At 42.3% G+C, this 12,874-nt stretch overlaps 1 protein-coding gene across 2 annotated transcripts in view; it reads right to left on the bottom strand.

Moving 5' to 3' along the window:
- The window catches only part of LOC116864621 (ribonuclease inhibitor-like), a 44,944-nt gene that overhangs the window by 10,105 nt on the left and 21,965 nt on the right, over nucleotides 1–12,874 (bottom strand). For both annotated transcript variants that reach the window (XM_032852372.1, XM_032852374.1), the window contains 2 exons: nucleotides 6,251–6,386; nucleotides 1,286–1,392 (listed from right to left, as the gene is read on the bottom strand). In XM_032852372.1, the coding sequence (XP_032708263.1) occupies nucleotides 1,286–1,392; nucleotides 6,251–6,386 (243 nt within the window). The remainder of the gene's footprint in view (nucleotides 1–1,285; nucleotides 1,393–6,250; nucleotides 6,387–12,874) is intronic.

Genomic DNA, 12,874 nt, shown 5'->3' with positions numbered 1-12,874 from the left:
TTACTGGTTTCAAGGGTACGGGTCTGTGATTTATCAGTCTTATATAAGTCTCTCCCCCATTTGTTTATTTATTTATTTATGATTTTATTTATTTATTTGACACAGAGAGAGAGAGATCACAAGTAGGCAGAGAGAGAGGGGGAAGCAGGCTCCCTGCTGAGCAGAGAACCCAATGCGGGGCTCCATCCCAGGACCCTGAAAGACCATGACCTCAGCCGAAGGCAGAGGCTCAACCCACTAAGCCACCCAGGTGACCCTGAGCTTTATTGGAAATGCCACCTTCCTCATCTTCTCTCTATTAGCAATGAGAATGGCTATCGTTAATTCTGGTCATGCATATTAATGAAAGCAGGAGGGCAGGGTTAACCCATGTTAAATAAATAAGTCATTCCATATGTGATTCTCTCATTTTCAAAGGATTACATGGTCATAAGGGACCGTTCATACTCTCCTGATGTCAATCACAATTAAGCAATCTTTGACGGTCCAGCAAGCGAGTCAGAATCTTGTAAGGATATTGCTTGAGTTTTCCAATTGCTGTCTGTAAAGTATCTGCAGGTTGGGTTCCGGGGGAGAATAGAGAATAGGAGAGGGTCCCTCAGATAATATTGCTTACAGCAACCCGCCCTTAATCTGTGTTTTCTCTTTCCACAGCTCCTGTTACCCATGGTCAGGAAGCAGATGGTCTTCCTTCAGCGGAATCATCAGAAGGTCAGTAGTGGCATAACGCCATGGTTCATTCCCCTCCCTTCATCTCCTCATGCAGGTTTTGTCATTGTTCATCATCACAAGAAGAAGAGCGAGTATGGTGCAGTAAGATATTTTGAGAGAGAGACCACATTCACCAATTTTTATTATAGTATACTGTCATAAGTATTCTAGACTACTATTTATTATTGTTAATCTCTTACCGTGCCCATTTATAAGTTAAACTCTCATAAGTATGCTTTTATAGGAAAAAAAAAAAACCCCACAGTATATGTAGGGTTTGGTCCTATCTGCAGTTTCAGGCATCCACTGGGGATCTTGGAACATATCCCCCATGCATAAGGGGAGACTACTGTGCTTAGGTCAAAGACAACCTATGACATCAGAAAAGTTCTTGAACTCTGTGCAAATCATGGAGCAAATGGACATAAGGGTAGGTGGCTTATGACAGTGCTCCTGGTCATCACATAGCTCAGGCCAGTTATTTGATGAAAAAAGTAGAGCAAGCTGTGAGCAATATAGCACTTAGGGGTGAGTAGACGTGGACAAGTGGAAGGGAACACAAACCACACTCTACCTGTCTTTCTGGCTCTCAGTGCTTCAAGTATGTCAGCAGCAGCCATCTCTCCCAGGACATTGTTTCTGAGGTCAATTTCCCGTAAGTGAGCAGAGTATGTGATCAGGCTGGCCAAAGAAAATGACAAATCAAAATGGCATTTTGCCAAGCACAGTTACTCAAAGAAACTCAGTCCACTTACTTTGGAGTCTGATCTCTTTTCTTAGGTCCTCAACACTCTCCTTGATGCCCCTTCCAACGATGATACACTGACCCAATTTGAAACTGAATGTAGGCTTTTCCAATTAATCTCTCTAGTTTGGACACCTCTCTTAAGTCAATTGGTGGGATAAAGACTTTAAGTTGCCTTACATCTTCCATTCATTTATTTATTCAGAAGATATGGTGTGGTATTGCGCAGGGCTTCCCACTCTTTGTGGATTTTGCACACCAGTAAAATGTCAAAAAGCTTGGGGGGACTGGCCTGACAACTTTTAGTACATCAAACAAATAACAATTCTCACCTAGCAACACTTAAAAGAACAAATATTTTTACACAAAATTAGAAAGGGCATAGTCTCAGAATAAAGGATAGCTTTTAAAACTAAGTAAGCTTAGCTTTATGAAAAATGAACCCTCCATCTATCTTTTTTTCCTAATCTCTTTGAGGATTATTAAAAATTCCTTCATGCTCTAGCACCAGCCTGCCAACTGGTCTTAGAGAATTTCTGGCATCATGAGGAGACATGGAATCAGGGTGAAGGCCTGGGCTCCTGGTCAGCTTCTACCTCCTGTCAACCTTGTAATCATGGGCAGGCCATGTGCCCTCTTGGGTCCCATCTTCCTCATCTGTAATATTGGGCCACAAACCGGCTCTTTTACAGATGTCATAAGGTTGTGGTAAAAACAGAATGAAACAATTCTTATGAAAGTATCTTGCAAAGTGCAGTACCAGTGATGTTATTATATTGAGTGCGCACTTACTAAATGCATATGACCTACCATTGCAGAGATTAAAGGAATTTAATACATTGCCTCTGCTCTAAAAGAAATTATCATATGACTTTCAATAAAACAATTTTGAGTTTACCATGCGCTGGGAATGTGAAATTTCAGTTAAGATCAGTAATAAATACAAGGTCATTCTCCCTGTACACACTGTCTATTGATTCAGCAGCTAGCATTCAAGGGTGCGGTTCAATGGTTCTGCCAGACTCTCCCTCTCAAAGGTCTTGCGCCCAAGGAAATAGCCTGTCTAATCAGAACTTGCCTAGCTTCGGCTTCCTGAATTGTCTGCCTGTGTCCTATTCCTTCAGATAAGATGGGTGAAAGTAGGAACGTTTCAGGAGGAAGCAGGGGTTCTAGAAGGAGAAGGGAGAGTGTTGAAGAACAACTGCACAACTCAACAATTCTACATCTGATTTCGGAGGCCATGGATTTCATCACTAGACCACACAGCCTCACATGAGCTAAGGTTTGATGGAGCATTCATTGTGCATCAGATATGATCAGGGTCACCCACATGTGTAAGCACTTGTGCTCAGCACTGAGGGGGCCTCCAACGGTGTGAGTGGGGCTGAAATCTGCCAAGCTCTGTTTGCCAAGTTCTGGGACCTGAAGCATAGACTAGAAAAGGTTACCTCCTCTGACTCAATGGCCAGAGGTGGTACCTCTTTTAATTTGTCTAGCTGGAGGGGCTTTTTTTCTAATTTGTATAAAGGTGCTAGCTGGAGCCCTCTGCACTGTATATAGCACGTTACACACCTGATCTAATTTAACCCTATAACACTCTTTTGATTATTGTCCCCATTTTTGCAAATGAGGAAACTGAGTTAAGAGAAGTTACTGTAAATATATATATATAGGTTAAAAATAAAAGGACAGAAACAGATATACCATGCTGATGTTAATCCAAAGAAAGTTCAAGTAGCTATATTAATATTCATCAAAGTATATTTCAGAGAAGGGAATATTACCAGAGAGAAGAGAAAAATATTACTGGCGATTTCATAATGATAGTAAGGGTCAATTCTTCAAGTGATTTAATCTTAAATGTTTTGCACCTAACAACAGATCTTACAAATATATGAAGCAGGGGTGCCTGGGTGGGTTAGCCTGTTAAACATCTGCCTTCAGCTCAGGTCATGGTCCCGGGGTCCTGGGATCGAGCCCTGTGTTGGCCCCGCTGCTCAGCAGGGACTCTGCTTCTGCTTCTCCCTCTCCCTCTGTGTCCACTCGCTCTCTCTCTCAAATAAATTAATAAAATCTTAAAAAAAAAGGTAAATCACTTAAAATATATATATATATGATATATATATACACATACAGCAAGGGACACCCAGGAAGCTCAGTCGGTTGAGCATCCGATCTTGATTTTGGTTCAGGTCATGATCTAGGGGTCCTGGGATCGAACCCCACATTGGGTTCCACACTCAGGGAGTCTGCTTGAGATTCTTTCTATCCCTCTTCCCCTCCCCCCCCACTCTCTTTCTGTCTAAAAAATAAATAAAATAAATCTTTTTAAAAAATACATGAAGCAAAACTGATTAAACTGCAAGGAGATACAAAGTCACAATTTTCCCTCTATCAATAATTGATAGAGCAAGTAAACAGAAAATTTGTAAAGATATAGAAAACTATAACAATGCTGCCAACCAACTGGACCTAACTGACATTTCTTAACATTCTATCCAAATATAGCAGAATATACATTCTTCAAGTGCACGTGGAACATTGACCAAGATAGATCATAATCTGGTCCATAAAACAAGTATATTCTCTAATCACAGCATAATTTCATTAGAAATCAACCAGAGAAAAATGTGTGAAAAATTTACAAATATGTGGAAACTAAATAGCACTCTTCTAAATAACCCATAGGTCAAAGAAATCAAAAGGGAAATTAGAAAATAGTTTGAATTGAATAACAATAAAAATACAGCATATCATGGGACATCTAGGTGGCTCAGTAGGTTAAGCAGCTGTCTTCAGGTCATGATCCCAGGGTCCTGGGATGGAGTCCTGAATCCAGCTCCTTGCTCAACAGGGAGCCTGCTTCTCCCTCTGCCTCCTGCTCCCCCTGCTTGTGCTCTCTCTCTCTCTGACAAATAAATAAATAAAATCTTTAAAAAACATACAACATATCAAAATTTGCAGGATGCAATGAAAAAGTGCTTAGTGTTACTATAACCATTTACATTAGAAAAACAAAAAGTTAAAATCAATAACTAAGCTTCTACCTTAATAAACTAGAAAGAGGGGCGCCTGGGTGGCTCAGTGGGTTAAGCCGCTGCCTTCGGCTCAGGTCATGATCTCGGGGTCCTGGGATCGAGTCCCGCATCGGGCTCTCTGCTCAGCAGGGAGCCTGCTTCCCTCTCTCTCTCTCTCTGCCTGCCTCTGTGTCTACTTGTGATCTCTCTCTGTCAAATAAATAAATAAAATCTTTAAAAAAAAAAAAATAAACTAGAAAGAGAAGAGCATATTAAACCCAAGGTAAACAGAATAAAGGAAACAATAAAAATAAGGGTATAAATCAGTGAAATAGAAAAAATTAAAATATTAGAGGTAACCAAAAGCAAGTTCTTTGAGAGGATCAATAAAATTGATAAAATTCTAATCATATTGATTGGGGAAAAAGAGAGAAAACAAATTATTAATATTAAGCACAAAAGAGGAGACATCACTACAGAGCCTCCAGATAGGAAAAGGATGAGAAGGAAATATTATGAACAACTCTAAGACAATAAATTTGAAAACTTAGCCAAAATGAACAAATTGCTTGAAAGATATAAACTAACAAAGCTTAACACCCCCCTCCCAAAATAACCAGAATAGACTTCTATCTATTAAAGAAAGTGAATTTGTAGTTAAAAAATCTTCCCATAAAGAAAACTCCAGATCCAGGTGTCTTCGCTGGTGAATTCTACCAAATATTTAAAGGTAAAATAATACCAATTCTACACAAGTTCTTTCATAAAATAGAAAAGTAGGAACACTTCCTAACTCATTCTGTAAGGCCAAAATCACCTCGATCCCAATACCAAAGGAAAACATTACAAGAAAATAAAAGTAGGGACAAAAATCCCTGATGAACACAGATGTGAAAACCCTTAACAAAATGTTAGCAATATACTAAAAGGATAATATAGCAGCAGCGTATTAAATCTAGCAATATATTAAAAGGGTAACAAAATGAAGTTTAGTAATAGAACTATTATAAAAATAGCAGCCAAGCTATCCAAGTTGGAAATTCCCAACTTTCCGAAACAAATATATTAGGAAAAGAATCTTTTTCTTCTAAAATAATAAATAGCCATCGATCAAGCTCTCAACTCTTGAATCTGAGCTATATTCTGTTGCCCTTGATTGCCTGAGGTGCTCTCAGTACTGATGTCTAAGATGGAAAACCTGGAGCCCTCTACAGAGTAAGCTTTCCTACAGAGCTGCAAATGCTTACTTGTTGTTTGGCCCACTGGGTGTGGGATTCAGGAGAGCTGGACAAAGAGATGTCCAAGGTTGCAGCATAAATATGGCAAGGAAACATTTTGTTTTCCAGCAGCTTTTGAGAAAAGCTCTGTTTTTCTGCCTAAGTAGCTTGAGACAACTTTGTGATCAAGAACTAAACAGTGTTGACTCTTGAGTGGACTGCCTTTCTTCCTTAGGTCACATAGCTGACTTCACGGAAGAAAAATCTGGAGGTCATAACTCCTGCCTTTCCTCAGTTGCCAGCTTCATTAAATGGGGCTTCTAGTGAGGTCTTTGGAGTCCCTCTGTGGCTCATGTACAACTGTGTGCCATGCCATTTTTATGATCTCAGGCCTTCCCTTAAGATCATGTACCAAGATCACAGTGGGTCACTGCTTCCCTCTCGAAGCTAAAAACCTCACTTGGCACTGTTATTAAACTGCAGTTAAGTCATTTTCCCTACAATTCAACCCAAGCACCTAGTTTCAGAAGGTGAACAAATAAAACCTCTTTTCTACTCACCATGTTAAAATTTGAGTGAATTCTAACAAGCCATTTTCTCCTTCTTTTCCTCTTCTGTCTATGCCATTATCTGCCAGATACAACTTCACTAACCAAGGACCAGCTTCAGTCAAATCTTTAATTTTTTTCTTGATTCCTATAAGAAAATAATAGTTTTTATTATTTTTAGACAATAGCTCCCCCATTTACCACCACTTAAGTTAGTTTTATTTTTTGGGATTGTACTTCTTTGACTTTTGTGAGTAGGTGCATTTGGCAATAAAGTGAAGGAGATACATGCAATCTAAGGAGTCCTTTAAAAAAAATACTTTAGGGCGCCTGGGTGGCTCAGTGGGTTGAGCCGCTGCCTTCGGCTCGGGTCATGATCTCAGGGTCCTGGGATCGAGTCCCGCATCGGGCTCTCTGCTCGGCAGGGAGTCTGCTTCTCTCTCTCTCTCTCTGTCTGCCAGATAAATAAATAAAATCTTTAAGACAAATTAAAAAATGAAAAAATACTTTATTCTTTATAATAGCAAGCCCCAAATTGCTCTGTATGAAAGGAAATCTCACTTAAGATTTAGATTGTTGCCTTTGCTTTGGCTAAAGAGGAAAACAAATGTCTTTAGAAATTTCCCGATAGAAGATAAATGAGTGGTCCACCAAACCTGGGGAAGTGATAGTCCTTATCCAGGGATTCCGCTCTTTAAAAGAGTCTGTGAAGTTGCCACATTTTTTGAGCTCTGGAAGGGCAAATTTGAAAGACAAAGAACCAGCTTGCCTTTGTAGATGTCCCTACCGAGGTCAGTGGTCCTGGAGTCTGACTCACCCCCATTGGTCCATTTAGCTTTCATAAAGTTCAGTGTCAGTGCTGTAGCATGGCATATGTACACATTTCATTTACACCAGCTCAAGTTTAGGAGTTTGGCAAAGAAAAAGACAGGAAGGGGATGGAGAAGGAGAAACAACCATGGACATAATGGCCAGCTCATCCACTCAGTAGGTGTGAGATGACAGATATGAATCTGGTCCCAAAGCCAGATGGCTTCCCAAAGGCCTCCAAGTATTCAAAGTTATATGCTTTGTAGGCAATATAACCCCGTAAACCCTAGCTGACAACTTCATCCGGAGCATAACTGACAAACAATGATCTGTTCCAAAGCTTCCAAAAAATTGCACGGGACTTAGAAACCATATCCCTAAATGTTTGTGTGGGCAGTTTAAGGGATTGTGAAGAATCACTGAGCTATATGCTAATTTTGCCTAAATAGGCTGACTTGGGAACCTAATCCCAAGGGGTGGACAGAACTTTTTTGTACTTGAATTCATTCAGCATTCAACATAGCTGTCTGAGTTCTGTTCTATGCCAGGCACTGTCCTAGGTGCTGGGAACCCAACAGGGAACAGAAGAAACAAAACTGTCCTTCTGAAGCAGACATGAAGTGAAAGCTAACTAGCGTGTAGGAAGAGCAAGAAGAGAGAAGTCAATGGTAACTAATGATGTAAGTTTTCAAGTCATGGAAGAGAGCTGACTTTTTAGGGAAAGGTGATAAATCTAGACTTTGGGCTATTCTAGTTTGCCAGTTTTTGTTTTTTGTTTTTTAAGTATGCTTTAAAAAGATATTCAACTGGTGTTTTTGGTTACAAATCTAATCTGCTGGATGGTTGAATAAAATAGACAGGACTTATTTTCCCTTTTTTTAAAAAAGATTATTTATTTATTTGACAGAAAGAGAGAGAGAGAGAGAACACAAGCAAGGGGAGCAGAAGAGGGAGAAGGGGGCTTCCTGCTGAGCAGGGAGCCCGATGTGGGGCTCAGTCCCAGAACTCTGGGATCATGACCTGAGCCAAAGGCAGACGCTTAACTGACTGGGCCAGCCAGGTGCCCCATGGGCTTATTTTCCTTCAAAACACATTAGGAGGGATGAAAACTAGCCCATCATTTAGTTTCACTGGGAATAAACCTAACTTGTCCAAATGTATTTGTCCTTACATCCAGGCATGGGAATGATGGCAAATGACAGCTGTTATGAATAATTTGACAGTGCTAATAGATTAGAACAGTATCTGGCACATTATGGGTATTTAATGACTGTTGAACAAATGAATGAATCCGTGAGTAACTGAGTACAGAATTTTGTGGAAACTTTTATCTCACTGTTCATTGTTTTTCCATATACAGTGTACCTAACAATGCCTTGAGACCATTCATGAACACAAACAGAATGTCTTTTCTATCTGTAAAATCTCTTTACAATATAAATGCCTTTGAAAAGTTACTGCTCAGAATGATTAATGATGTGGATACTGATTGCGCATGGCACTCGTTTCCTTTTGCCCCCCTTTCTGCCAGAAAGCAAAGGTGATGGAACATGAGACCAGTGGGGCCAAGGCCAAAGGCCAAATTCCTGGGCAGTGGCCAAGGTGTGCAAGGAGGACATGGTTTTTGCCAGTTTACCCCTGGCACCAACTTAGCCCACATGGCACAAACATGTGCCATTAGAGACAAAGGGAGCTTGTGGGTCTGTGATTGAACTGGTACCACTTGCATCCCCACAGGGAGAAACCACCCAAATCTCCCCCCAGCTGGTGGTAGTAAGGTTGCAACGTCATCTCTGCCCACGAAAAATAACCGGCTTGGAAAGTGCAAGTCCAAACCATCCTGCAGAATTCAGCGAGTCACAGCGCCCTGCTGGGCACTAGGAAGACTGATGCTGCTTAGTACAGGGACTTCCTGCTTTAGACCTTCAGCCAAAATTCAAACAGAACCAAATTATTTTCTCTGAATGGAAAACAAATTTCTCAGAGTAAGGGTGAGTCCATGCTCAGGCCCTGGTAATACTTGACCCACCCCCAGCTGTATACACCAACCTATTTCTACCTAATCTTCACATTTCTTCAAAACAAAAACAAGCTCACTGACAATGCCTACTTTTTTTTTCTTTTAAGAGACGGGGAGAGAGACAGGGGGAGGAACAGAGAGAAGCTTAAGTGGTCTCCACACCCAGAGCAGAGCCCCCCCGCCCCCCCGGGCCCAGCCTGGTGATCTATTTCACAACCCTGAGATCAGGACCTGAGCCCAAATCAAGAGGCCTACACTTAACTGAGCCACCCAGGAACCCGAACAGTGACTACTTTCACTTACCTGCTTCTGTCTCCAAGAACTTAGTGGTGGCCTAGCAACACCAGCTGTGCCTGAGAGGCAAGATGGTGTAGAGAAAGCAGAATCTCTGGGTGTAAAACCTCTCTCTAAAAAATGCTGTTTGGCTCCCCAGAAAGTCACTGAACTTCTCTGAACCCAAATTTCCACAGTGCTGTAATAGAGATCATAAGACTCCTTTCCTAGATGCACTACGAAGAGCCACCAGGAAGTGCAGTGAAATAATTGTTGTGGAGGAAATTAGTACACAATAAATATCATTGTCTGTCTTCAGCTTCATGTCTGGATATTGTAAGTCACCGAAACACTGGAATGAGAGCACGCTGGGGAAGAACCTGCTTGTGTAAGCTATCTCCCCTTGCACTACTGTCTCCCAAGGATCGGATACAGGTTTCTGACAACTGTACACCTCCCACAGAAGCCACTCCACAGATCCATGTGGACTCGCCCAACCTTGTGTTTCTTCCCATTTTCTCTTTGGTTCATTGCCAAGATCCGCCAACGGTCCCTAACTTCAGGATCTTTCTTGCTACCCTCACTGAACTGGCTATCCGGACCTGTCAAATTTCCCCCCTTAAATATAGCCGGAACTGGACTATCTTTCTATCACTGTCCTCTGCATTCTGCCTTTTCTCTTCTCTTATCTGAGCTACTGTAGTAGCCTCCACACGGGTCTCCCATCATCCAGATGTCCCTCTTGCTAAGACACATTCTGCAATACTGTCCAAGGTTCTTTTCAAAAATCCCATTCTCATCATGTCACTGTCTTGCTTCAGAGGAATCGTGGCTCCCACTTTATGCACAGGCGAAAGCCTAACTCAACAACATTCATGGGTTTGGGTCATGTGGGTCCCCTGGCCTTTTCAGGTACACCTCTGCCTCTCTCCCAGCGACCACTCTGCAGTGAATGTCAAACTCCCCCCACACTGAACACTCTGGGCACTTGCAGTCCCCGAGCCTTCGCTCATGTGGTCCCCTTTGCCTAGAATGCCCTCCCTTTCTCAGCTGAGGAACCTCTTCTCAGTCCTTCCAGAGAGAGCTCTATTTCCTGTGTGGGCCAGCACTCAAAATTCGAGTGTAAATTTTTGTGGAACCAGAGGCTCCCCTGGGGAGGTTCCTCCTCTTTTCCCTCATTTTCTGGCCTGTCCTGGAATCACAGAACAGGTGGGAATCACACATTCTGTTGGACATCAGCTTATTTTGCTTAAGGACTACTCAAATGTTCACCTGCGGTAGGACCCTCTTAATAAGGCCGATTTTTAAAAAATCTTTATCAGGGCGCCTGGGTGGCTCAGTCAGTTAAGCGTCTGCCTTCGGCTCAGGTCAGGATTCCGGGGTCCTAGGATCAAGTCTTCCAGCTCTCTGCCCAGTGGGGAGTCTGCTTCTCCCTCTCCTTCTGCCCCTCCCCACTGCTCACGCTTGCACACATGCGCTCTCTCTCAAATAAATACTCAAAAATAAAAACACTTGTTCAAAATAGCTTCTTTCCATCAACAAGGAACATGTGTGATTTCCTGTGTAATTACAAGACATTTATAAACCAGAACAGAAACTCTGTTAGCTTGATTGCAGGACTTAAGGAAGCGAAGTGTAATTAGCATTGGATGATTCACACCTTGGACCTTGGAACCTGTCCACAAAGGTTTCCACTGTTTGGCTATCACTCCAGGACAAAATCCCCAAGTAAAATACTCTTAGGATTATAATCGGTAACTTCCTGACTTGGAACTAATAAAGTTTTGAAGATTACATCTTGTCTTTTGAACTGGACCCTTGCATTCCTTAATGCCATAGTATTCCTATGGACCATGGCTATGTTATAAACAATTAATGCCTCATTTGGGGAAGTGAATTTGGCACTCGGGAGGCACTGGTACTGTAGCAAAGGTCTGATTTATCCCAGGCTTGTGGACTGACCATTTTATGGCTGCATCTTGTTCCCAGGGTATGTCTAAATCACATACTGGCCTTCCCAGTCCTAAATCCTTGAGAATTAAGACAATTCTAGAAGTACGGCATGGCGTTTGGGCTAGGAAACAGAGTAGGCCCAGGTGACAGGACATACCTGAGTCCTTGCTGAGTCCTTTGGGAACTTTTGGGACCTAGAGGTGACATGGCGGGACTGGCTGAACGGGGCTCAAGGAAGCTATCTTCTCTGGAGATGACTATTCCTGATGACCTCTCAGTGACCTCCAGTGGTAAGCCATCTTCTGGCTCTTCATGGACTTGGCAGGCTTGTGAACGGGCATAGGCCGTTCACAAGGGTGAGTGTTAATCAACCGCCAGGGCCAGGGTCAGTTCCCACAGACTGCTGGTGCAGAGCTGTGGGGCTCAGACATGGGTCAGACTGGATCTGGATGAGACAAAGAAGCTGGAGGCAGAAAGGGGCCTAGGCCCCCTCTGTTCTGTGGTCTCCCTGGCAGAGAAGAGGCATCTGGGAGCCTCACTCTGCCCTCTGATTTTCTTCACTGAGCAAAATCAAACAGGAGTAGGTAATCTCATTTTCTTTCAATTCTAAAGCAGTGGTACTTGAAGTGTGGACTCTGGACTAATAGCATCAAAATCCCTTGCATTTGATAGAAATGCAAGCTTTCCAGCCTCACCTCCGCCTACAGATCCAGCAGTCTGTGGTGCAGGGCCTAGCAATCTGCATTGTAATAAGCCTTCTGGGTGTTTCTGCTGCTGCTCAGTCTGAGAACCACCCACCTCATGCATCTTCATGTTCAGTGCTGCTTGGAGGCAGGACAGGCTGGGACAAACAGATGTCTAAATTCTGCAGACATAGAGATGGAATATTTCTCCTCTTCTATCCATTTAAACTGGCTGCTAAATGTAAAATTGTCAGGTTCTTGATTATACATTTGAGGAGGAGTAATAAAGGGTGTCAGGCTTCTGAATGGGCGTTTTGAATCATACAGTATAATGAGTTGAACTTTCCAAACATCAGGCCAAAGCCTCCTGTCCACAAAGGGACAAGCATAAAAATAGTTTGGCTGTTTCCAATTGGGACCGAATGGAAACCATCTGGACTCCACCCTCAAGCGATTGATATGAATCAGCTCAATCTGACTCTTTATTTTGAAACAAGTAGAACTCTTCTACCAAAGACCAAACTCACCCCACAACCAAACACCTTATGACGGTGAAAGTAATTATCTAGTATGGGAAGCTGGGTTGTTTTTTTTTTTCGTTTGTTTGTTTTACCTGCTTTATGAATTCTGGGAAGCATGAAAATGGTCTGCTTTGACAATAAGCTATAAGATAAATGTATATTATTACAGGCTTTTCCTATTGACTCCAGGCACAGGATGCTGGGGAGACAGAAGACTTCAATGGATCCCACTGTCTATCGGATTAAGTGCCAACTCTTGCCTGACTTGCAAAGTCTTCCTCAATGTGACCCACCCTTTTTGCCAGGCTTACCCTCCCACATCCTCTGGTTCCAGCTAAAGTTTGTAGGCTTATGGGCTTGCCTTGTTAAACCATCT

The sequence above is a fragment of the Lontra canadensis genome, unplaced genomic scaffold (assembly GCF_010015895.1).
Source record: "Lontra canadensis isolate GAN:19392208 unplaced genomic scaffold, GSC_riverotter_1.0 scaffold6, whole genome shotgun sequence".
NCBI lineage: Eukaryota > Metazoa > Chordata > Mammalia > Carnivora > Mustelidae > Lontra > Lontra canadensis.
Note: the sequence above shows the minus strand (reverse complement) of the source record. Positions and strands in the feature narration are given on the sequence as shown.